The sequence below is a fragment of the Calidris pugnax genome, unplaced genomic scaffold (genome assembly GCF_001431845.1).
Source record: "Calidris pugnax isolate Ruff unplaced genomic scaffold, ASM143184v1 scaffold266, whole genome shotgun sequence".
Taxonomy (NCBI): domain Eukaryota; kingdom Metazoa; phylum Chordata; class Aves; order Charadriiformes; family Scolopacidae; genus Calidris; species Calidris pugnax.
The window spans coordinates 34,601-56,062 of record NW_015090998.1 but is presented as its reverse complement, the minus strand read 5'-3'; the positions used below and the strand labels follow the sequence as shown (position 1 = coordinate 56,062).

The following is a 21,462-nucleotide window of genomic DNA, read 5'->3' as shown; positions in this document are numbered from 1 at the left end:
CCCAAGGAAACCAGCCTAGAAAATGTCCCAATAAATCACCTTTTCTCACTCCATCTTCAATAAATTGGGCCACTTAGAGCTGGTGGAGCCCCTAAATGCAGGATCCCTGCCACTGAAATACCTACACACCAGAAATTCTTATTTATTTGCCTTTGATTGAGCCCTGGGGGACCGTGCAGCTGCGACGCAGAGAGCGCAGCGTTACCTTGGGCGATGGGCCCTCCCTTGTTGAGAACAAAGTGTATAAATAGAAATCTAATCCTTTATTCCGCTTGTCTCTTCTGTCAAGACTTTTTGGGTCTGGGTAGCTTTACAGTAAACGAGCTAAAAATACAACATACTCCGAGTGCTAGTTTTTTTTTTCTCTTTTTTTCATTTTTTCCCTCAAAGTAAGCGATTTTTGTAGCTGGATTGTGATGTGATCACAAGGGGGCACAGGGGAGTGTTTCCAGATCTAACGGGGAGGACTTTGGTGATCCAGGAGATGACCTTTCTCTTCGAACACCCTGTGTGTGGCAGAGATGTTCTTCCCCAGCCCTCCCCAGCATCATCCCATTGACCAGAGGGTCCAAAACCCGATATTAAAAATTCAGGATCCCCACCCAACCCTATAACTATTAACCTCCAATTAAAACTGAGAACCACGTGCCACTTGCTTTGTGCTCTTCTTTTTGGGGGGCGCTTAATCTCGTGATAAAACCCCTTCTCCAAACCAAATAAAAGTCAATATTTGGGGCAGGAAAAGGGTGACGACTTCTACCTGGGGTTGTGTTGCAACGCGCCGTGGTCGTAGCTAAACCCCTTTATATTTTTGCCTGGTGCAGAGAGAAGGAGGGGAGGCAGTTTCTCTTGACTTACTGCTTGCTTTTCTTTTCAGATAATTGATGCCACCCAGAAAGGAAACTGCTCTCGGTTCATGAACCACAGCTGTGAACCCAACTGCGAGACACAAAAGGTAAAAAATGGAGCAAAGCTGTTGGCCTCTTGCTTCCACCACCTGGAGACTTTATCTTTATGTCTCTTTGTTTGGGATTATTTATTTTTTTAAATTATTTTTATTGTAACTTCGTGAAATGGAAACAGCTCCCTTCGAAACAAGCCAGTTAGCAAATCTCAAATTTATCGGTGATGCCGTTTGAAGGATTAATCTTGTTCATTTAGAGCAAAAGCAGAGTCAAGCCTGGCTTTTGTAATAACTTCTCGTCTTGGTTTTTCTCTCCTTGCTGTAGTGGACTGTGAATGGGCAGCTCAGAGTTGGATTTTTCACCACCAAACTGGTCCCGTCGGGCTCGGAGCTGACGTTTGATTACCAGTTCCAGAGATACGGGTACGTTTGGGCTGGAAATGGGTTTTTTTTGAGAGTGTTGGTGCAATGAAAAAATCTCCTGCTCTGGAACAAACATTTGCAAAGCCTCATCTTAACAGGGCTGTTGTAAATGAACTGGGATCCTGGTGTATAAAAAGTTCCCAGGATAAAGTTTCTTCCATTTCTAACACAGAAATTGGGAGAGGAATTTCCTGTTGATTTAACGTGTCTTTTCCAGTCTCACTTTATTGCCTTTTTGTTCCACTTGGTACCATCTCTCCCCAGCGGAAATTTCCCAGCTCATTATCTCAACTCTTCCTTTCCTCTGTCTAATTATTAATTACCCGAGCTCCAGACTTTGCAATACCCTTAAATAATGCCTCTTCTCCCCCACTCCCCCCCCAATTTTACGACTTTGCAGATACTTGCAGGGCTGTAAAAGCCCAGCAAACAGCACCTTCCCTCTTCCTGCCTGACTCCAGGAGTGCAGGTGTCCAAGCTCCAGCATGGGCTTTGGCTCCCTGCTCTAAATCTGAGCCTAATATTTATATATTACAGCTTCTCCAGGTGAACTGCAAAGTATTTCCCTCTCTTTCATTGTGATAAGCACCTGACAGGCTTGAAGCGACATATAATTACGCGATTAATTGCAGATCCATTTTATAATCACTAGGTTTTTTTACTGAACACAGTTTAAGGAGTGTCTCTTCCTTTTCCTTCTGGATCCTGCCTTGCTATGGCTCTTCCTGTAAGCAGGAGAATCAGAAATGAATTTTTAAGTGCATTATAAAATTGTTTGTGCTGAAGCGGGAGGTTCTGTCACCGAAGTTTTCTGTTCCTGGTGGAAACTTGCAGGAAGGGAAGGCAAACTGAGCCTCAGCCCCTCTGTTTGCTCCTGCAGCAGGGCCTGGTGGGTTTCTAGGGATGTGGGAATCTCTCTAAAGCTGGGGAATGTAACATAATATGGAGTCTATGCACCCATAATTTTATTTTTCTCTGTATATGGCCTAGCCAAAATTATTAGGGTTTCATATTATGGCTCTCCTCGGGCCTCTGATGGAGAATTATTTTGCTATATTGATTCATTTTGATATCTCACACATTTATGTTCAGTCTGTCTTTATGTTCAGTTTATATCTGGTGTCTTCTTGCTGGAAATGTCCAGCTCTGACCTCTTTGGCCTCCTTCCTGGGCTCAGATTCTCCTTCCCAGAAGGTCCTGCACTGGAGCTTCCCTGGTTTTTCCTGCTGGTACTGCAGAGCCACACGTTCCTCCAGTGGATTATGCACGTTTCCCCCCAAACCCACTGTTTTCCCAAGCAATTTTGGGATGTGGAAATAAATCTGTGGTAGAAAGTAGAAAGTAGAAAATACAGAGGGTTTGTAGAAGTATTGCTTGAATATAATACAATTTAAATCCCTTCTCTCTGTGGTTCTATATCTGTGAAAAAAAGATCTTCCACCTGAATCTTAGCACTGACACTAGTCCTCAGCCCCATCTTTATTCTGTTTGGAGCTATAAAATGCAGGCCTTTTTCCTGATGGATGTGTAATCCTGATGATATATTCATTAGGAAAAGGAATATAGGGATTGCAGTGTGTGGTAAGAAGGTAGGAGACCCAACAGCCCCATGTTTTCTATTCTGCTTCTTGGTTCCTGAGCTACAAGGAAGAAGGAAATGAAGCAGGTTTTGCTTTCCAGCTGAGACACCATGGGATCAGAGTAGCTGTGTAGGAAATAAAGACTTCATTTGAATTCTCAGTGGCCAGAAAGACCTTGGCCACTGGGAGAAGTTCATGTTCTTTTCTTCTGAGGATGCAGCAGGACCTTATTTCTTACCTTACTTAAGAGTAAGGTTAAATAACTCGCCCTGGGTGTGGCAGGTCTGTTATTAAACTGCTCCGTTGCTTGTGTCCCCCAACAGCAAAGAGGCTCAGAAATGTTTCTGTGGCTCGGCCAACTGCCGGGGTTACCTGGGGGGAGAGAACCGGGTCAGCATCCGAGCCGCCGGGGGGAAGATGAAGAAGGAGCGTTCCCGTAAGAAGGACTCGGTGAGTCTGGTTCTCCCTCCCTTGTACCTGTGGTTTTTATTTATTTCTAAAAATATCATACAATCACAGAATGAGTTGGGTTGGAAGGGGCCTTGAAGACCATCCAGTGCCCCCCCCGGACACATCCCACCACACCAGGTTGCTCCAAGCCCCCTCCAACCTGGCCTTGAACCCATCCAGGGATGGGACAGCCACAGCTTTTGGACCAAAACCATGTATTTCTGAAGGTTTTGGCGCTGTCAACCCAAGATGTTTAACCAGAGAGGGTCTTCACACGGTGTTTATGTAAAAGATAACGGCGTTAAGTGGTTGTTAAAATGAGGGAGTGTTCTCCATCCCCTGAAGAAGAGTAGGAGCATCCTGGCGTTTTCTGGTTCCCAGATTTCGTAGAATCACAGAATGGTTTGGGTGGGAAGGGACCTTAAAGGGACCAGGTTGCTCCAAGCCCCCTCCAACCTGGCCTTGAAGCCCTCCAGGGATGGGGCAGCCACAGCTTCTCTGGCCAACCTGGGCCAGGCTCTCACCACCCTCACACCAAACAAGTTCTTCCCCACAGCTCAGCTCCATCTCATAGAATCATAGACTGGTTTGGGTTGGAAGGGACCTCAAAGATCATCGAGTTCCAACCCCCCTGCCATGGGCAGGGACACCTCCCACCAGAGCAGATTGCTCAAGGCTACATCCAGCCTGGCCTTGAACGCTTCCAGGGATGGGAATCTCCCCTCTTTTAGTGTCAAACCATTACTCATTTTTTGGAACTTCACTTAAACATCTATTTCCTTTCTCTGGGTAACTCCCCACCAGAGGGGGGATACAAAATTCTACCTGCCTTTAAAAATTAGGGTTTTGCTGCTTGATTTGTAAACGTCGGTGAAAGACGAGCGATACCAGCTTCACTGTTCAGCCTCTTACCTACAATTTGACGGCTGGAGAAGCTCAGATGTTTGCCATCTCCTGGCCAGAATGTGAAATTTGAATCTCTTAATTGCTTTGGCCTAGAGGGAAAGTCAACTTCCAGGAGGAACCTGTATGAACACGCGTCGTTATTTGCGCTGACCCCGGCGACGGTCGTGTTCGCAGACAGACAGGAATGAAAGATGGAACTTCAGTCCTACAAGATGTAATTGGTCTGTCCTTGAAGATGTAAAACCTCTGTTCCTACGGATAAGATTTGTTACCTGCACCTTCATTTTTATTTATGGCATCAAGAGAGTCAGGAGGCCAAGAAATTATTTATAAGTCATTTATAAGTGGGTTTAAAGTGCTAATTGGTGGCTGAATTATGGACGATGCTGTTCCGGTGTCCACATGGAATGCGCTGCTGGTTGTGAAGATTATAAATACCAGGGAAGAAGTAAATCTGTCTGCAGTTAGAGAGAATCTAAAAACAGCTGTTTTCCTGTGTGAAAAGGTCGACCTGCGACTGGGAGTGTCAGACGATTCCAGGTGCTCACATCTGGAATTTCCTCCTTTAGATGTAGACGTCTGAAACCTGCCCCTCTTTTGAGGAGAAGTGGATGTTGGAGGTGGGGGATTCCTGCCTGTTGGCCATGTGCAACTGGCTGCCCTCTGTCCCCAGTAGAAACCAGTGGAAACCTGGGTCAACAGGTTGCCCACCAGGCAGCAATGTGCCCTGGTGGCCAAGAAGGCCAGTGGTCTCCTGGAGGACATCAAGAACTGTGTGGCCAGCAGGTGGAGGGAGGTCATCCTGCCCCTCTGCACTGCCCTGGGGAGGCCCCATCTGGAGCACTGGGACCAGTTCTGGGCTCCCCAGTTCCAGAAGGACAGGGAACTGCTGGAGACGGGACAGCAGAGGCTGTGAGGATCATGAGGACCTGGAACATCTCTCTGCTGAGGAAAGGCTGAGGGGCCTGGGGCTGTTCAGCCTGGAGAAGAGCAGACTGAGAGGGGATCTCATCGATGCTGAGCAAGAGCTAAAGCGTGGGTGTCAAGAGGATGGGGGCCAAACTCTTCTCAGAGGTGGCCAGGGACAGGACAAGGGGCAACTGGCACAAACTGGAACACAAGGAATTACATCTCAATGTGAGGAGGAACTTCTTTCCTTTGAGGGTGGCAAAGCCCTGGAACAGGCTGCCCAGGGCGGATGTGGAGTCTTCTTCTCTGGAGCCATTCAAACCCTACCTGGACACCTTCCTGACCAACCTGCTCTGGGTAACTCTGTTCTGGCAGGAGGCTGGACTAGATGATCTCCAGAAGTCCCTTCCAATCCCAACCGTTCCGTGATTTAAGGTCTAAAAAACCCCTGTAATAGGCCAGATAAAAGAAACCCAACCATGTTGCGTCAAATTAAAGCTGGGCTGCTTCTTCATAGGGGCAAATTGCTCGGGAGAGCCTTCTCCTGGCTCTCAAAAGCTGGGGAACAGATTATTGTTGGGTGGCATGAGCCTGGTGTGACCTGAGAGTTGTTTTTCCTTTGGCCGCGGTAGGTGGACGGGGAGCTGGAAGCGCTGCTGGAGAACGGAGAAGGTCTCTCCGATAAGAACCAGGTTCTCAGCTTATCCCGGTTGATGGTTCGGATTGAAACGCTGGAGCAGAAGCTCACCTGCCTCAAACTCATCCAGGTGAGGAGGACCCAACTGAAGGGGAGGAAACTGGTGTCCGTGGAGCTCTTGTTAGAGCAAGAGGGGGAAGGTGGGAGAAAGGTCTCAGGCTTGTGCCACCATCCCAAGCGTGAGCCGGGTGGTGGTTCTTCTTGGTTTATAAACCCTGGGTAATCTCCACCTTTTGCTCCTTTCATATTTGGTGGAACTCGGCCTGGGTGGTGACGCAAAATGCCCATTTCTAGAAGCAAATCAATGCCTCGTACGTAAGGGTTTAGCGAATAAACGAGTGATTTGTTGGCTTAAAATAGCTGATTATCTCCACCATCATCCTGCGTTTTTACCTCTGACTCAGCGCCGATGAGTTGTGTCTGATTTTCTGGGCGATCCGTTGTCGTGAAGTTTTATTCCCCAGTATGAGGTGTCCACCAGGTAATGGTTATAATGGTTCTGCCGCGTGTGTTACTGCCCCAAACCCACCAGTAAATGACGTTAAACCTGCAGATGCCTTCTCCTGGTGGGTTTGACAGGTAACACAAGCCCCGTTGGCCGTGTTAGATTGTGGAAATCAGATTTTTTTTGCCTGAAAGTCTCTGAACGTCCCCATGGACTCTCTCTGACTTTGGCTCCTGCAGAACACGCACTCGCAGTCCTGCCTGAAGTCCTTCCTGGAGTGTCACGGCTTGTCTCTCCTCTGGATTTGGATGACGGAGCTGGGCGATGGGAGAGGGAGCACCGCCAACAACCTGAAGCTGCAGCTGGAGGTCAGTGATTCTCTCGGGTTTGAAGCTTTCCTTGCTTAGAAACGTGATGATTTTCTTTTTTTTTAAATTAAATATAGATGTTACACGCCAACTTCTCCTGAAAACGAACTGCAGGTATCCTCAAAACTACAGTCTGAAACTTCTGATTTAAGGGAAGTCCTTTATATGGAAAGAATTTGCTCTTGTGGTTTTTGCCTCAGCTTCCTGAGTTAGTGACATGAGCCAGACTTCAATAACGATGTCGCTGTTTATTCCGTCCTGAGCCGTGCAGGGAATGTGATGGTCTGAAGTGGAACTTGGATATTCCTGTTTTCTGTCCCAACTGCAGCATCACACGCAAAAAAAAAAAACCATCTGGAAAGTGCCTTTAATAAAGGGGCTTCTATGAGAAGGTTGCTGGGCCGTTCAGAGAGATGCTCATGGTCCTGCAGCAAGGCCACTTGGATATTCCTGTTTTCTGTCCCAACTGCAGCATCACACGCAAAAAAAAAAAACCATCTGGAAAGTGCCTTTAATAAAGGGGCTTCTATATGAGAGTTGCTGGGCCGTTCAGAGAGATGCTCGTGGTCCTGCAGCAAGGCCACCAGAGCTCCAGAGCTCAGGGTGCCTCTTCTCCTGGTGACTTCTCCTTAGTTTTTTAGGAGCTGTGGCAAATCCTGGAAGGTTGCTGGGCCGTTCAGAGAGATGCTCGTGGTCCTGCAGCAAGGCCACCAGAGCTCAGGGTGCCTCTTCTCCTGGTGACTTCTCCTTAGTTTTTTAGGAGCTGTGGCAAATCCTGCTTCCTTAGCCCAGCACGGCCTTGTCTCCAAGCGTTTCTAAATGAGCCATGTCCTACTCATGCCTTTTTCCTCTTTAACGTGGTGGGTTCAGGTGTTCCCTCTGAGATACGGGCGCTGTAGGTGGCAGAAGATGAAGAGCTGCCTACGTGTGTTTTTGTGAACCTTCAGCTCTTGGGGTGGGATGAGGGTTCCTGAAGATTTTTGGAGGGCAGCTTAATATTGGGCCTAATAAGATGGCTTCTGCACTTCTCTCAAAGGCCCTGTGCTGCTGGTGGGGAGAGGGACAGCGGAGTTGTCCCCTCTGCAGCATGTCCTATGGGAAGGCCACCAAGCATCCTGGCCTGTATCAGGAACAGTGTGGCCATCAGGACTGGAGCAGTGATGGTCCCCCTGGACTGGGCACTGGTGAGGCCCCATCTTGAGGGCTGGGTCCAGTTTTGGGCCCCTCACGCCAAGAAAGACATAGAGGGGCTGGAGCGTGTCCAGAGAAGGGCAACAGAGCTGGTGAGGGGTCTGGAGACCAAGGAGAAGGGTCTGGAGAACTTGTGAGGAGCAGCTGAGGGAGCTGGGGGTGTTCAGCCTGGAGAAAAGGAGGCTGAGGGGAGACCTTCTCGCTCTCTCCAACTCCCTGAAAGGAGGGTGTAGCCAGGGGGGGTCGTTCTCTTCTCCCAAGGAACAGGAGATGGGACAAGAGGAAATGGCCTCAGGTTGCTCCAGGGGAGGTTTAGGATGGAGATTAGGAAAAATTCCTTCCTGGCAAGGGTTGTCAAGTGTTGGCAGAGGCTGCCCAGGGCAGTGGTGGAGTCACCATCCCTGGAGGTGTTTAAAAGCTGGGCAGACGTGGTGCTGAGGGACATGGGTCAGTGGTGGGCTCGGAGGGACGTGGGTCAGTGGTGGGCTTGGCAGTGTGAAGTTGATGGTTGACTTGACCTGAAAAAGGTCCCTTCCAACCCAGATGATTCTGATTCCGTACTTGGAGCCCAAGCAGAAGTGCTCGACAGCTGCTGAGTCAACGTTCCTCTCCTGTGGAGCCTCACCCCCATATTGCTGTGTGGGGAGGTGACAGAAAGATCTTTTGAAACCAAATCTACAGGGACCGAGTTAATCTGTCACAGTAGCTGCTCCTAGGAGGCAGCTGAGCTATTCCCCTTTGGGACTGCAGCATTTTCTTCTTCAGGGTAGGTGGGATCCATCCCACTTTATACCTGTTGAAGCCATTACTCTGAGGGAGTCTCAAATCTGGATTCTTGTCCATGTAGGGCCTACCCTCCTTGTTCCCACCTGCCATTCAGGTCCTGTGGCGTTTCAGAGCTGCTGGGTACCTCATCTCCGACTCATCTTTGACCTCCAGCTTTGGAGAAATCAATGGTCCAGTTAAGGTTAGACTGGTTTTCCCCTGGAATTGATTCAGGCACTCAACCTCATTGATCTCAAACCCAGAGCTGGAGGAATATTGAATATATTCTTTTAAAAGGCAGGTAATTCTTTACTGGGTTTTGATAATAGCCTGACCACGCTTTGACTTTTTTTGTCTGGATTTGGATGACGGAGCTGGGCGATGGGAGAGGGAGCACCGCCAACAACCTGAAGCTGCAGCTGGAGGTCAGTGATTCTCTCGGGTTTGAAGCTTTCCTTGCTTAGAAACGTGATGATTTTCTTTTTTTTTAAATTAAATATAGATGTTACACGCCAACTTCTCCTGAAAACGAACTGCAGGTATCCTCAAAACTACAGTCTGAAACTTCTGATTTAAGGGAAGTCCTTTATATGGAAAGAATTTGCTCTTGTGGTTTTTGCCTCAGCTTCCTGAGTTAGTGACATGAGCCAGACTTCAATAACGATGTCGCTGTTTATTCCGTCCTGAGCCGTGCAGGGAATGTGATGGTCTGAAGTGGAACTTGGATATTCCTGTTTTCTGTCCCAACTGCAGCATCACACGCAAAAAAAAAAAACCATCTGGAAAGTGCCTTTAATAAAGGGGCTTCTATGAGAAGGTTGCTGGGCCGTTCAGAGAGATGCTCGTGGTCCTGCAGCAAGGCCACCAGAGCTCCAGAGCTCAGGGTGCCTCTTCTCCTGGTGACTTCTCCTTAGATTTTTAGGAGTGGTGACAAATCCTTCCTTAGCCCAGCACGGCCTTGTCTCCAAGCGTTTCTAAATGAGCCATGTCCTACTCATGCCTTTTTCCTCTTTAACGTGGTGGGTTCAGGTGTTCCCTCTGAGATACGGGCGCTGTAGGTGGCAGAAGATGAAGAGCTGCCTACGTGTGCTTTTGTGAACCTTCAGCTCTTGGGGTGGGATGAGGGTTCCTGAAGATTTTTGGAGGGCAGCTTAATATTGGGCCTAATAAGATGGCTTCTGCACTTCTCTCAAAGGCCCTGTGCTGCTGGTGGGGAGAGGGACAGCGGAGTTGTCCCCTCTGCAGCATGTCCTATGGGAAGGCCACCAAGCATCCTGGCCACCAGCATCCTGGCCTGTACCAGGAACAGTGTGGCCAGCAGGACTGGAGCAGTGATGGTCCCCCTGGACTGGGCACTGGTGAGGCCCCACCTCGAGGGCTGGGTCCAGTTTTGGGCTCCTCACGCCAAGAAAGACATTGAGGGGCTGGAGCGTGTCCAGAGAAGGGCAACGGAGCTGGTGAGGGGTCTGGAGACCAAGGAGAAGGGTCTGGAGAACTTGTGAGGAGCAGCTGAGGGAGCTGGGGGTGTTCAGCCTGGAGAAAAGGAGGCTGAGGGGAGACCTTCTTGCTCTCTCCAACTCCCTGAAAGGAGGGGGTAGCCGGGGGGGGTTGGTCTCTTCTCCCAAGGAACAGGAGATGGGACAAGAGGAAATGGCCTCAGGTTGCTCGAGGGGAGGTTTAGGATGGAGATTGGGAAAAATTCCTTCCTGGAAAGGGTTGTGAAGTGTTAGAAGAGGCTGCCCAGGGCAGTGGTGGAGTCACCATCCCTGGATGCGTTTAAGAGCCTGGCAGACGTGGTGCTGAGGGACATGGGTCAGTGGTGGGCTCGGCAGTGTGAGGTTGATGGTTGACTTGATGATCTGAAAAAGGTCCCTTCCAACCCAGATGATTCTGATTCTGTACTTGGAGCCCAAGCAGAAGTGCTCGACAGCTGCTGAGTCAACGTTCCTCTCCTGTGGAGCCTCACCCCCATATTGCTGTGTGGGGAGGTGACAGAAAGATCTTTTGAAACCAAATCTACAGGGACCGAGTTAATCTGTCACAGTAGCTGCTCCTAGGAGGCAGCTGAGCTATTCCCCTTTGGGACTGCAGCATTTTCTTCTTCAGGGTAGGTGGGATCCATCCTACTTTATACCTGTTGAAGCTGTTGCTCTGAGGGAGTCTCAAATCTGGATTTTTGTCCATGTAGGGCCTACCCTCCTTGTTCCCACCTGCCATTCAGGTGCTGTGGCGTTTCAGAGCTGCTGGGTACCTCATCTCCAACTCATCTTTGACCTCCAGCTTTGGAGAAATCAATGGTCCAGTTAAGGTTAGATTGGATTTCCCCTGGAGTTGATTCAGGGACTCAACCTCGTTGATCTCAAACCCAGAGCTGGAGGAATATTGAATATATTCTTTTAAAAGGCAGGTAATTCTTTACTGGGTTTTGATAAGGGCCAGACCATGCTTTGATTTTTTTGCCTTGTCCTTTTTTAAAAAAGTCATTGTTTTAAGAGAAATGAGCTTTTGGCCATCGGATGGCCATGGCAGAATCAGGGTAATACCACCAAACCATCTTCTGTCCTTCACTCCTGGTTTTGAAAGTGAACAAGTTGAAAAGTCCTGTGGAAGGGCTGGTTATTTCTTGCTTCAAAACCAGGGGTTTGGGCTCTGACTTTGGGTGAGAAGTTGCTGAAGTCACTTTGCAGGATCCTGTGAAGGTCGTGCTCATTTAACATCTGCTGCTTCTTCCTGTGTCCGTGATCCCCGTTCCCACAGACAGGTTTTATACAAGGATTTTCAAGATCTTTTCAATAACTTGTTTCTCACCTCAAACTTTGGACACAACCTGGTTGAGGCCAGGTTTTTTGGCTGGTCCGCAGCGGGAAGTGCTGTAGAAGGAGCTCTTCTGTGGTGTTGGTTTCACCACCTGGTACCTCTGGGGGTTTCCCAGTGTCTAAAGGAGGATTCCTGTTCCTGGGACTGCCCTGTTGGGTGCTGGAAGTGTGTTGTGGGACCAGGAGTGCAGTCTCTCGTGGCAGCCTCGTTTTTGGGTGAGATTCAATCAGTTGGAAGTGCCATCGGTGTCAGGGATGCTCATCACATCTCATGGTTTGGAGCTCCCTGGTTGTCCGTATCTCTTTGTCCTTAAGGTTTAGCTTCACGAGGATCAGACTTGTCTCCCTCCTGCTGACACCAGTAGGATGTGGCACCTCTGTTGAGTGAGGAAAAAGCTTTGCTGGTATCAGTTTGCAAGCTTTTTTGGGTCAATCTCTTCTATTTTAACTGCTGATACATCTTGAAGTTTCTGATGAGGTTTTCTTTCACGTAACATATCTACTGCTCTGTTGTTGTATTGATTGGGGATGAGTATGGCCATCTGAGGTCTTTGAAATCAGTTTCATTGCACTAATTGTTAAGTTAGTTTAATTGCTAAAGACTTGTGTTCACTGTTTTCCACCCACTCATGATTTATTTGCTCTCAGCAGAAGTTCACCGCTGCAGTTTGGCCTGGAGAAGGGACCCTGACCCGTGATCTGTCACCATCATATTGATATTTTAGAACTTCCTCTCGTTGAGGAAAGGAGATTGTTCCAGTTTGGAGATGACTTTAAATTCTGCTGGCTCTAACAATGTGATTTTTTTTTTTTTTTCTTTGCATTTAGATCATGAAGACCCTGGAGCTCCTGCCGATACCTACCAAGAACATGTTGGAGGAGAGCAAAGTGCTGCCCATCATTCAACGCTGGGCTCAAACCAAGACTGCTGTCCCCCAGCTGAGTGAAGGGGATGGCTACTCGAGTGAGAACACCTCACGGGCCCACACACCACTCAACACGCCCGACCTTTCCACCAAGCAGAGCGCTGAAGGTGACACGGACACCCCGAAGAAGCTGGTGTTTCGAAGGCTGAAAATTATAAGTGAAAACAGCATGGACAGTGCCATCTCGGATACAACCAGTGAGCTGGAAGGGAAAGAGGGCAAAGAGGACCTGGACCAGCTGGAAGGTGCCTCCATGGAGGTGTCGGAGGAGCAGCAGCAGCAGGAGATCAAAGCTGCCGTTGATGTGCCACCAGTGGAGAGCAGCAAACCCCAAGCTGCAGAACTGGAGGCCGAGCCTGAAGCTGAGGTCAAAGAGAGCAACGGTGCGAAGCTGGAAGAGCCCATTACGATGGAGACGCCGTCTCAAGACGAAGAGGAAGGTGTGTCCGACGTGGAGAGCGAGAGGAGCCAAGAGCAAACGGACAAAATGGTGGACGTGAGCGATTTGGCTACCAGGCTGCTCGACAGCTGGAAGGAGCTCAAGGTAAGAGGCACCTTCCTGCAGCTCCACTGCTCTGCTCTTGCTAAGGAAAATGCCGAGCTGTTGGTGGTTGTTTTCCTGTTGGTAAATGTTTGACAACTAAAATTGCCTTTTCTATGCAAAAGAACCTTCTCCAAGTGCTTTCTATATATCTCCTTTCCTTGCCAACTGCCCCGTATGTGACTTATGGTAGATTTCCAGGTGGTGGTGTGTTGCAGACAATTCAGTTTGGGCACCTCAAAGACACTTTAGTCATCCAGTTATTATTATTTTTTTTTTTAAGTTGTTGAGGGGGAGGGCAGCTCTAAAACATTGATTTTTCCGATCAGAAAAAGAGGCTGGTGAGCCACTGCTCTGCTCTTGCTAAGGAAAATGCCGAGCTGTTGGTGGTTGTTTTCCTGTTGGTAAATGTTTGACAACTAAAATTGCCTTTTCTATGCAAAAGAACCTTCTCCAAGTGCTTTCTATATATCTCCTTTCCTTGCCAACTGCCCCGTATGTGACTTATGGTAGATTTCCAGGTGGTGGTGTGTTGCAGACAATTCAGTTTGGGCACCTCAAAGACACTTTAGTCATCCAGTTATTATTTATTTTTTTTTTTAAGCTGTTCAGGGGGAGGGCAGCTCTAAGGCATTGATTTTTCTGATCAGAAAAAGAGGCTGGTGACAGCACCACAAACATTTTTGGTTGAAGTGGCCCATTATCCATCAAGGTTGAGACAAATTGATGGACTGTCTACTTTTAAATGCAATTATCACAACTTTGTCAGTGTTTCTGATCCTGGTAACATCTGCTTTTTGTCTGCAATGTGTAGAAACCAGTCTGTTGGCCGTATCGTGTTCTCTCAATAGTAGAAGTTGCTGGGGGTTTTCAGTTGGTGTTTAGATCAGGTAATTCTTGGATTTGTGGGTATTATTTAACCCTAGAGTATGCAAATGCTCAGGGTTTTGTTCCCATCAAGGTTTTCCTCAAGCAGACAAACTCCTTAAAGAGAAGGGCTTGGTGGCCACAGGCTGTTCTTCTGTTCTCCAGGACTAGGCCCCTGTCCCCATATGGCATAGGTGGCCACCTTGGCCACTTGATCTTCAGCCAAGAGCTTTTTCTTAATGGGACATAGGATGATGCTCCAGTAACTTGCCACTTGATGCTTCAGGCATTTCCTGGGGTTGCTTTAGGAAACTCCTTGCCCATCTGTTGCTTCTGTAGGATTATATTCCGTATATTATATTCCTTATATTAGAGAGCAAGAGGGGTGGAAGCCTTCAAGTTGCTTTTACACTTTAGTAAGTGTAAAAGGAGGATCCAGCAAAGGAGTTGGAGGCACTGCTGTGCTTCTGGCATGATGTGGGCTTGGTGGAAGAGGTTCTGGAGGGTCTTCTACCCTTTTCTTACCCAAATGTCCACCCACTTCTAATTATTGGAAGTAATCTTTAAGAAAAATCTGTGTTTTACGATGCATCATGTAGCTAAAAAGTTGATTTACGTATTGAATCTCCAGGCTGAGAGAGTTGGGGGGGTTCAGCCTGGAGAAGAGAAGGCTCCGGGGAGACCTTGGAGCCCCTTCCAGTCCCTCAAGGGGCTCCAGGAAAGCTGGGGAGGGACTCTGGATGAGGGAGGGGAGCCATAGGGACGAGAGGGAAGGGTTTGACACTGGAAGAGGGGAGATGGAGCTGAGCTGTGGGGAAGAACTTGTTTGGTGTGAGGGTGGTGAGAGCCTGGCCCAGGTTGGGCAGAGAAGCTGTGGCTGCCCCATCCCTGGAGGGGTTCAAGGCCAGGTTGGAGGCGGCTTGGAGCAACCTGGTGCGGTGGGAGGTGTCCCTGCCCAGGGCAGGGGGTGGCACTGGAAGGGCTTTAAGGTCCCTTCCAACCGAAACCACTCTATAATTCTATGAATTTGATAAGGAGTAATGATGTAGAAGAGGCTAATCAAAATAACGGGCGTTACTCCGACTGCAGCACCACTTGCAGACGGAGGAGGCCACAGCAAGCTTTGAGTCCATGAACCTTTGCGTGTACCACCATTTAGCAACAAACATTAACATTTATAAAATTTATCTAGGGATTTTATAAGTCTTATGAGAAATCCTACCTTAAGCTCTGAATTTTTCAGAAGGATCAGATACTCTTGAACCGTTTGAATTTGTTCATAATCATTTGTGCAATAAATATTGAAGGGAGAAGAGGCGAGACTTGACCGTACAAACATCTAAAATAAGTTTCTATAGAGAAATTAGCTTTTGTTTCTCCTTTCCCCCCCTCCCCTCTATACCGAGTGAATCTGATGCATCATTTATTAGATGTTAATTTGCAGACTCTTAAAATAAGCGCGGGCCTTGCGATGTTCCTGAAGCGACACTGTCAGGTTGAATTGATGGTCGAATTGAAACCAAGTCCTTTTCCATCCCTTGCTAACACCTGGGATGGTTTAAACCAAAAGTCAAGTCTTTAGTCCTACAGAGAGAGACTTTAGGGATGGACTTGCTTTGGGCTCCCCAGGCTGAGTTTTCCGTTTGCAGCCAGATTTGTTCACTTCGTGGGGTTTGAACTTGAAATCACCCAGAAAAAAAATGTTGAAGAACACTGATGAGAAATGTGAAGTTTCACAAAAAGGAGCAACTTCTCCATAACTTTGGTTTCAGACCAAATTTGATCTGACAATGTCGTTTTATCCCTAAGACTTGTGCTTGCTTCTGAGCCTGGAGGAGCGCAGCCTTGGGTATCTACAGACCTTTGCTGAAGCCCTTGGTCAGGCTGCAGAGTCACGACCCATCACTGTTGCTGTTTAAGATGTGGATTCACATCTTATCTGTGTTATTATAGTGTACTTAATTAATTAACCTCCTGTCTTTGTGAGGATGTTAGTAGCCTGATGCATTGGTTGTAGGGATGGGGATGCATCTTGCAAGCTTTAGCTTTGTAGTAATCCCAGCAAATCCAACCGCCAAAAAAGGGGTCTGTGAAAACTCATTTCTCTCCTGGAAAGCATTTGTGGGGAAACTGGGACCTGGGGATTCCTGGACTTTATCGTGGCACTAAGAGTTAACTGCTTCTGTCTGACCCTCACCTATTGAGATGCCACCATATTCCAGCCCAGAGGTGGCCAATGTCTAAAAGAAAAAACTAAACTGGCAGGACACTATTGAGATGCCACCATATTCCAGCCCAGAGGTGGCCAATGTCTAAAAAGAAAAGACTAAACTGGCAGGGCGCTGCTGTAGATGGAAGGGGGATGGATGGCTACCTTGAAAAACCCGGTGGCAAGAGAGCCAGGTGCCTTTTCCAGCACATCCAAGCTTTTTACAAGCTGGTTTGGAGTGGTGGAACATCTGCAATAACGTGGACGGGAGGGGTGGGAGGGTCTAAAAACCTCGTAACTTAAGCTATGTCCTCTCCAGTCTTGCTGATGACCCCCTTGTAGTAATTTCAACCATTTCCATCTAGCTTCTCAGGGCAGCAAGGAGCTGACCATGTGTCTCCTTTTCTCAACTCCATTTTCAACTCCGGGCTGAAGAAGGGAGAGGCCATAGCGTGAATGATACGGTGAAGAACCGGGAAGATGGTTTGGGAAGCTGGATGATGCATGAGCAATATAATAGGTGAAAAGAGGACAGAGGTGGTTAACTCGGTGCTGCCGACGTTATTTGGCTGCGTCCATTGCCGGCAATGGACGTCGCTCCGGGGAAAATCCCAACTCCTGGCCTGAAAGGATTAAGTGAGCTATTTTTTTCTATACCTCTATACACAGGACTTGTAAGTCCTCAGCTTACAGGGCTCCTTAAGCCACGAGGAGCGTTGGCCACCAACTACACAACCCATCACAACACACACACTTCCCCGGCGGGGTAAGTTTTCAGCCTGGGCTTGTGCGCGCCGTTCCCGTTCTCCGAGGAAGCGCTGCGTACCTTTCCCCACGCTGAAAACTCACTCTGGCTGCCAAAAGTTGGTTGGTGGACGCCCAGCAAGGGCTCAGGTGGTGGTTCAACATGGTTCTTCCCAGCTCCTTAGCCCGTTCCGGTTGAAGGATTGCGCTCAGGTAAGGCTCCGTGGGCTGATCCGTACGGTCAAACCCATCATGGAGGTGACACACAGCGTGATGGCCATCGGTCTTGGTGCTCTACCCTCTTGGCATCTCAGGAACAAGCAGTAGGGTCACATCACAAGCTTTTCTCAACATCCTTCTGGTGGCTTAGGTTGCAGTAGCTGAGGTTGAGGGACAGGAGAGTGTGTCTGACTTCAACCATAGCTTGTGCTTTACTAGCGTTGATGTCTCAGGGTGGTCTGGCCATCAGGGTTCCCTCACCATTTACCCCAAAGCAGGGCCTTGAGGTTCTGCAGCTTCACTACCCAAACCATAGACTTCTTGAGGTGACCTGTTACATGTCTAAAATCTCTGCCAACTGACTAATGCCACATGAAGCCACCAGCACGGCAGCGTTGGCTGCTGCAGAACGTCCCACCATGCTAACGTGGTTTGGGTACCGCTCTGCTGCAAGTGGGACTGAGCTTCTGGCATCTTCCTCCACCCTTGGGTGGGCAGATGATGCTCTCACCATCTGGGTAGGAGCTGTAGCTGTGACGATCTTGCCCTTATGAGCTGGAAAAGGTCTTTTTTTTTTTTTTTAAAGAAAAATCTTTTGAAAGAGCCAGTGGTCTTGGATTTACAAGGTTTGAGTTGGATGCTTTTGGCCACACAAGTATTCAGCAGTGAGTTGGAGTTCCAGGCTGTGGTGTTACCCTAACTTTGGCCAAGGTGGACTTTCTCTTCTGCAATGAAAACACTCGTTCCCTGAGCTTAATTATCAGCCTGGACAGGGATGGCAGAGCTGGTGACCCAGGCAAAGTGAGCTTCTGTCTTCTTCTGAGATAGTCTTTCCAAATCAGGTCTGATAGGTCTTGATAGGACAACCCCGGGAAGCTGCTCTTGCCTGTCCCGTTCCTAGAGAAGCTGTCCTGGAGTGACTGGCTCTTGCTCCAGCACGCACATCGCATGCTTTAATTAGGAGGGTTATAATTTGTTATAACTTAGAGCAAGAAATAGTTTGTGAAGACAATAGGCGCTGGTGAGCGGCCAGGCTGTTGTTTGTGGTGGGGTTTTTTTTGGCCTTCGGGCAGGGATGTTGTGGTGTTAGTCCTTTCTCTGGCTTCTCTGTGCCTTGGCATCATGGTGGAGCTTCAGGGGTTGGGGAGCTGCAGAGGGAAGAGAGGAAAAAGAGCATCAGAGGAGGGAGGAAGGCAAGGAAGAGGAGATTGGTGGAGCATTGGGTAGACAACCTGGTAGGGGACAGATCTGGTGGAGTGGTGTTTCTTCAATAAATCGACAACATAAGTTTGGGGTATGCCAGAGCAGAGTTAGATGAGACAACACGGTCTGCAGGTCATCTTGGCTTGGAGGACATAAGCCCTTCCAAACACTGTAGAATCATAGAATGGTTTGGGTTGGAAGGGACCTTAAAGATCATTGAGTTACAACCCCCCAGCCCTGGGCAGGGACACCTCCCACCAGACCAGGTTGCTCAAAGCTCCATCCAACGTGGCCTTGAACATCTTCAGGGATGGGGCAGAGGGGAGTCCGTAAGGTCCAGAGGGCAGCAGGTGGCTTTCCAGTTCTACGTTCAGGCATGGGATTCATTCCCCCAGCCCTAGAAGAAATGTGCCAGGTCCCCAGTTGGGTGATGGAGGTTGGGTGAGCAGCTAGGCTGGTGCTTTTTGGCGTAGAAGAGTGGTCACCCCTTTGCTCCCTGTGCTTGTGTGGACACCAACACAAGACCTGGTCGTCCTGCTCTTTCCTTACCCCCATTGCTGGTGTCCATTCATCTTCTCCAGTTTAGTCCCATTAAATCAGAAATAATTGGCAGCTGAGGGACAGATTTCTGGAGATACCTCCATTAGGACTTGATATTCCTTTCCATGGCTGCATCCTTCAGGTCTTGAGACCGTTCTGCAGCTCATTTCCCTCTCCCAAGCCAAGGATGGTTTGTGTCTGCAGCTGGACCGCCCAAAATCCTCAGGGTTTGGGTTTTTTTTTTTTCTCCTTTTCTTTTGTTTGTAACAGACTTGTATCGCTTTTCTTTCTGTATTTAATTTTCTGTGCAACTCATTAAAAAGGGGTTCTGGAAGGTAGAGGAGCCATTTGGACTCCGTTAGCGGCGGTTGCATTGATTTAAGCAGTTACGCTCGCTCGGAGCCAGCAGCTTCCGTTTCCAAAAATAAAATTAAGGCTTTTCTGCGGAGTTTCCCCCTGGCTCGCGTCTGGTTTGACCACCATCTGGTTTTCATGGAGCAATTTTTTGACATATTCCTCCGTTTGTTGTTGCTTCAAAGCCTCCACTGCCTCCGCCCTTCACCAGACCCACACTGGAGGCTCCACGAGCCCGTTGGGTAGATCCGTAGCTGCTCCCCACCAAGACCTACCTCACTCCCCGGTTCCTAATTATCTTGTCTTTTGAGCCTTCTGGACCTTCGTTAGGAAAATCTGATTTTATGGGATGGATCCTGCTGTGGGTTCACCCATTTTCTCCCCCTGGTGCCTCCTGTCCCTGTGGTCACAGAGGAAGATGCTTTCTCCTACCCAGGGAGTGTAGATGCTTTCTTGCCCCTTGGACGTTCAACCATCTTTGACCTCAAAACTGAGACTTAATTGTCTCTGTTGAGTTGAAATCGCTGTATTTCTTCAGCAGCTGCACTTTCAGTGTCATGGTGAACATAAAGCAACATCTGGTAGGAGCAGGCAGTGCCATGTTTGCCATGTCCCTTTACTCAAGGTGGCCCTTGTCCTCCTCCTACTCCCGTCAACCCTTTTTTTCCCAGTAGTTTCCCATTGCAGGTCCTGCTATTTAATGGGATTGATCTTTTCAGGAGCTGGGGATGCTGGTCTAGCTTAGATCTTCCTTTCTTCCCTGCTGTTGTCCTTGAGATGTCCTGGTTGGTTCATCCATCATCTCATGGCTTGGTGGCTCCTCATTACACCTTCTCTCCTGCTGATGGAGACACCACTTGGGCCAGGCGTGGGGCAATTTTTTCAATGTGTTGCTCCATGATATGTCTGAGTTTTTTTGGGGAGTGAAGCAGGAAAAAAAGAGAAATATAGAGAGAAAACCCATCTCTGGTGGGTGCTTTTGGGCCTGCAGAAGCTGCCCACATGGTCCCTTCCTTCTCACGTGGGACAGTAAGAGGCAAAATCGTCCCTGCTGCTGGACGGCGAGTAATTAGCATTATATATAGGCTTAATTATCCCAGATGGATCCTTCCCCACCCCAAACAGTGAGCTCCTGGGTTTTTTTTGCGTTTAGTTAAAAACAAGTTAGATTTGGGGTCTTTTGATCCACAGCAAACGTGTAAATAAATAAGGACTATTTAAAAATGGCCTATTTTCAGACTTCTAATGCCTCTCATCACGGCATAAGGATTTTCAGACACTTCAAACTGCACGTGTTTGCTGCCTTGTGTTCAGGCTCCCCAGAAAAACAAAATAGGTATTAAAAGAAAACACAAATCTTGGCTGAAAAAACACATCATTTTTTTTTTAACCTTCAGCAGCACTTTTGAAGTGGTTTTGTCTTTGCGAACAGACCACAACAGGGTTTCTTAGACTTTCATTTATTTCACCAAAGGAAAATACATATTTTTTTTTTTTTTTTTTTTTTTAGCCCATGGGGCACGTGTTTTGGGTTTTGGGGTTTTTTTTTTGTTTTTCTAAGACAATAAAAGTGGGACTTTCAACCCTGGGCTCTCGTTAAATCCGGTGCCCGAGGTGGGTACGTTGCTAACGGGGGATGCAATTTGGTGCAGACGGCGATTAATTAAATTCCAACCAGCTTTAAAAAAAAAAAAAATAAATCAGGTGGGATTTTTATTTAGAAAATGAACATTCTGTAAGTTTGAGAGTCAAATTCAGCTAAAGTTTCGTATTTCTGAGTGTAGGGAAAGAGAAATGCCCAACTAGAAGCCACCTTCACTCCCCCCATTAACAGTTTTATGCATCTTTTCCTCTTTTCTGCCTAAATTAAAGGATATTTTAGGGTTAATATTTATAAAAAATTAGAGGATATTTTTCCCTAGTGTTTTTCCCCCCGAAGCATCAATGGGTGCATGTGGATTCACATCGAGTATGAAGAATTAACGCCGTCTGGAGGCTCTGAGGGTCATGGATGTGGCTCTGCCAGGGTTGTTTGGTTGGGTTTTTTTCATATATATTTTATGAATTAATCATATTTTTTAATGGAAGCTGCAGCCTCCATCAGGGATTTTTCTCTCTAATTTTCCCTAGTTGGGTTCTTTGGGTTTATTTCCTTTCGCCTTACGGTATCGTTAGCGTTCAACCAGAAAAGAGCTGGTTCCCCACATTTTGCTTCAAATAACTGGGTGTTCTTTTCACCTCCTGTGTCCCTCCAGGAAGGGGGCAGAGCGAGGGCTTGCCACAAGCCAGAATTAAAAGAAAATGAACTTTTTTTCTCCCAAACTACCAAAACTTGGACGGTTATTAAGGCTGTAAAAATTCTCTGTACATTTTCCATGCTGTAGGATCATTAGCATTGCTAATGA

The 21,462-nt window shown here is 47.9% G+C and overlaps 1 protein-coding gene across 1 annotated transcript in view; it reads left to right on the top strand.

Moving 5' to 3' along the window:
• Positions 1–21,462, top strand: part of SETD2 (SET domain containing 2) — a 55,423-nt gene that overhangs the window by 12,264 nt on the left and 21,697 nt on the right. Inside the window, exons 6-11 of the mRNA XM_014955478.1 lie at positions 878–955; positions 1,230–1,327; positions 3,231–3,357; positions 5,805–5,939; positions 6,554–6,682; positions 12,283–12,924. Of these exons, the coding sequence (XP_014810964.1) occupies positions 878–955; positions 1,230–1,327; positions 3,231–3,357; positions 5,805–5,939; positions 6,554–6,682; positions 12,283–12,924 (1,209 nt within the window). The remainder of the gene's footprint in view (positions 1–877; positions 956–1,229; positions 1,328–3,230; positions 3,358–5,804; positions 5,940–6,553; positions 6,683–12,282; positions 12,925–21,462) is intronic.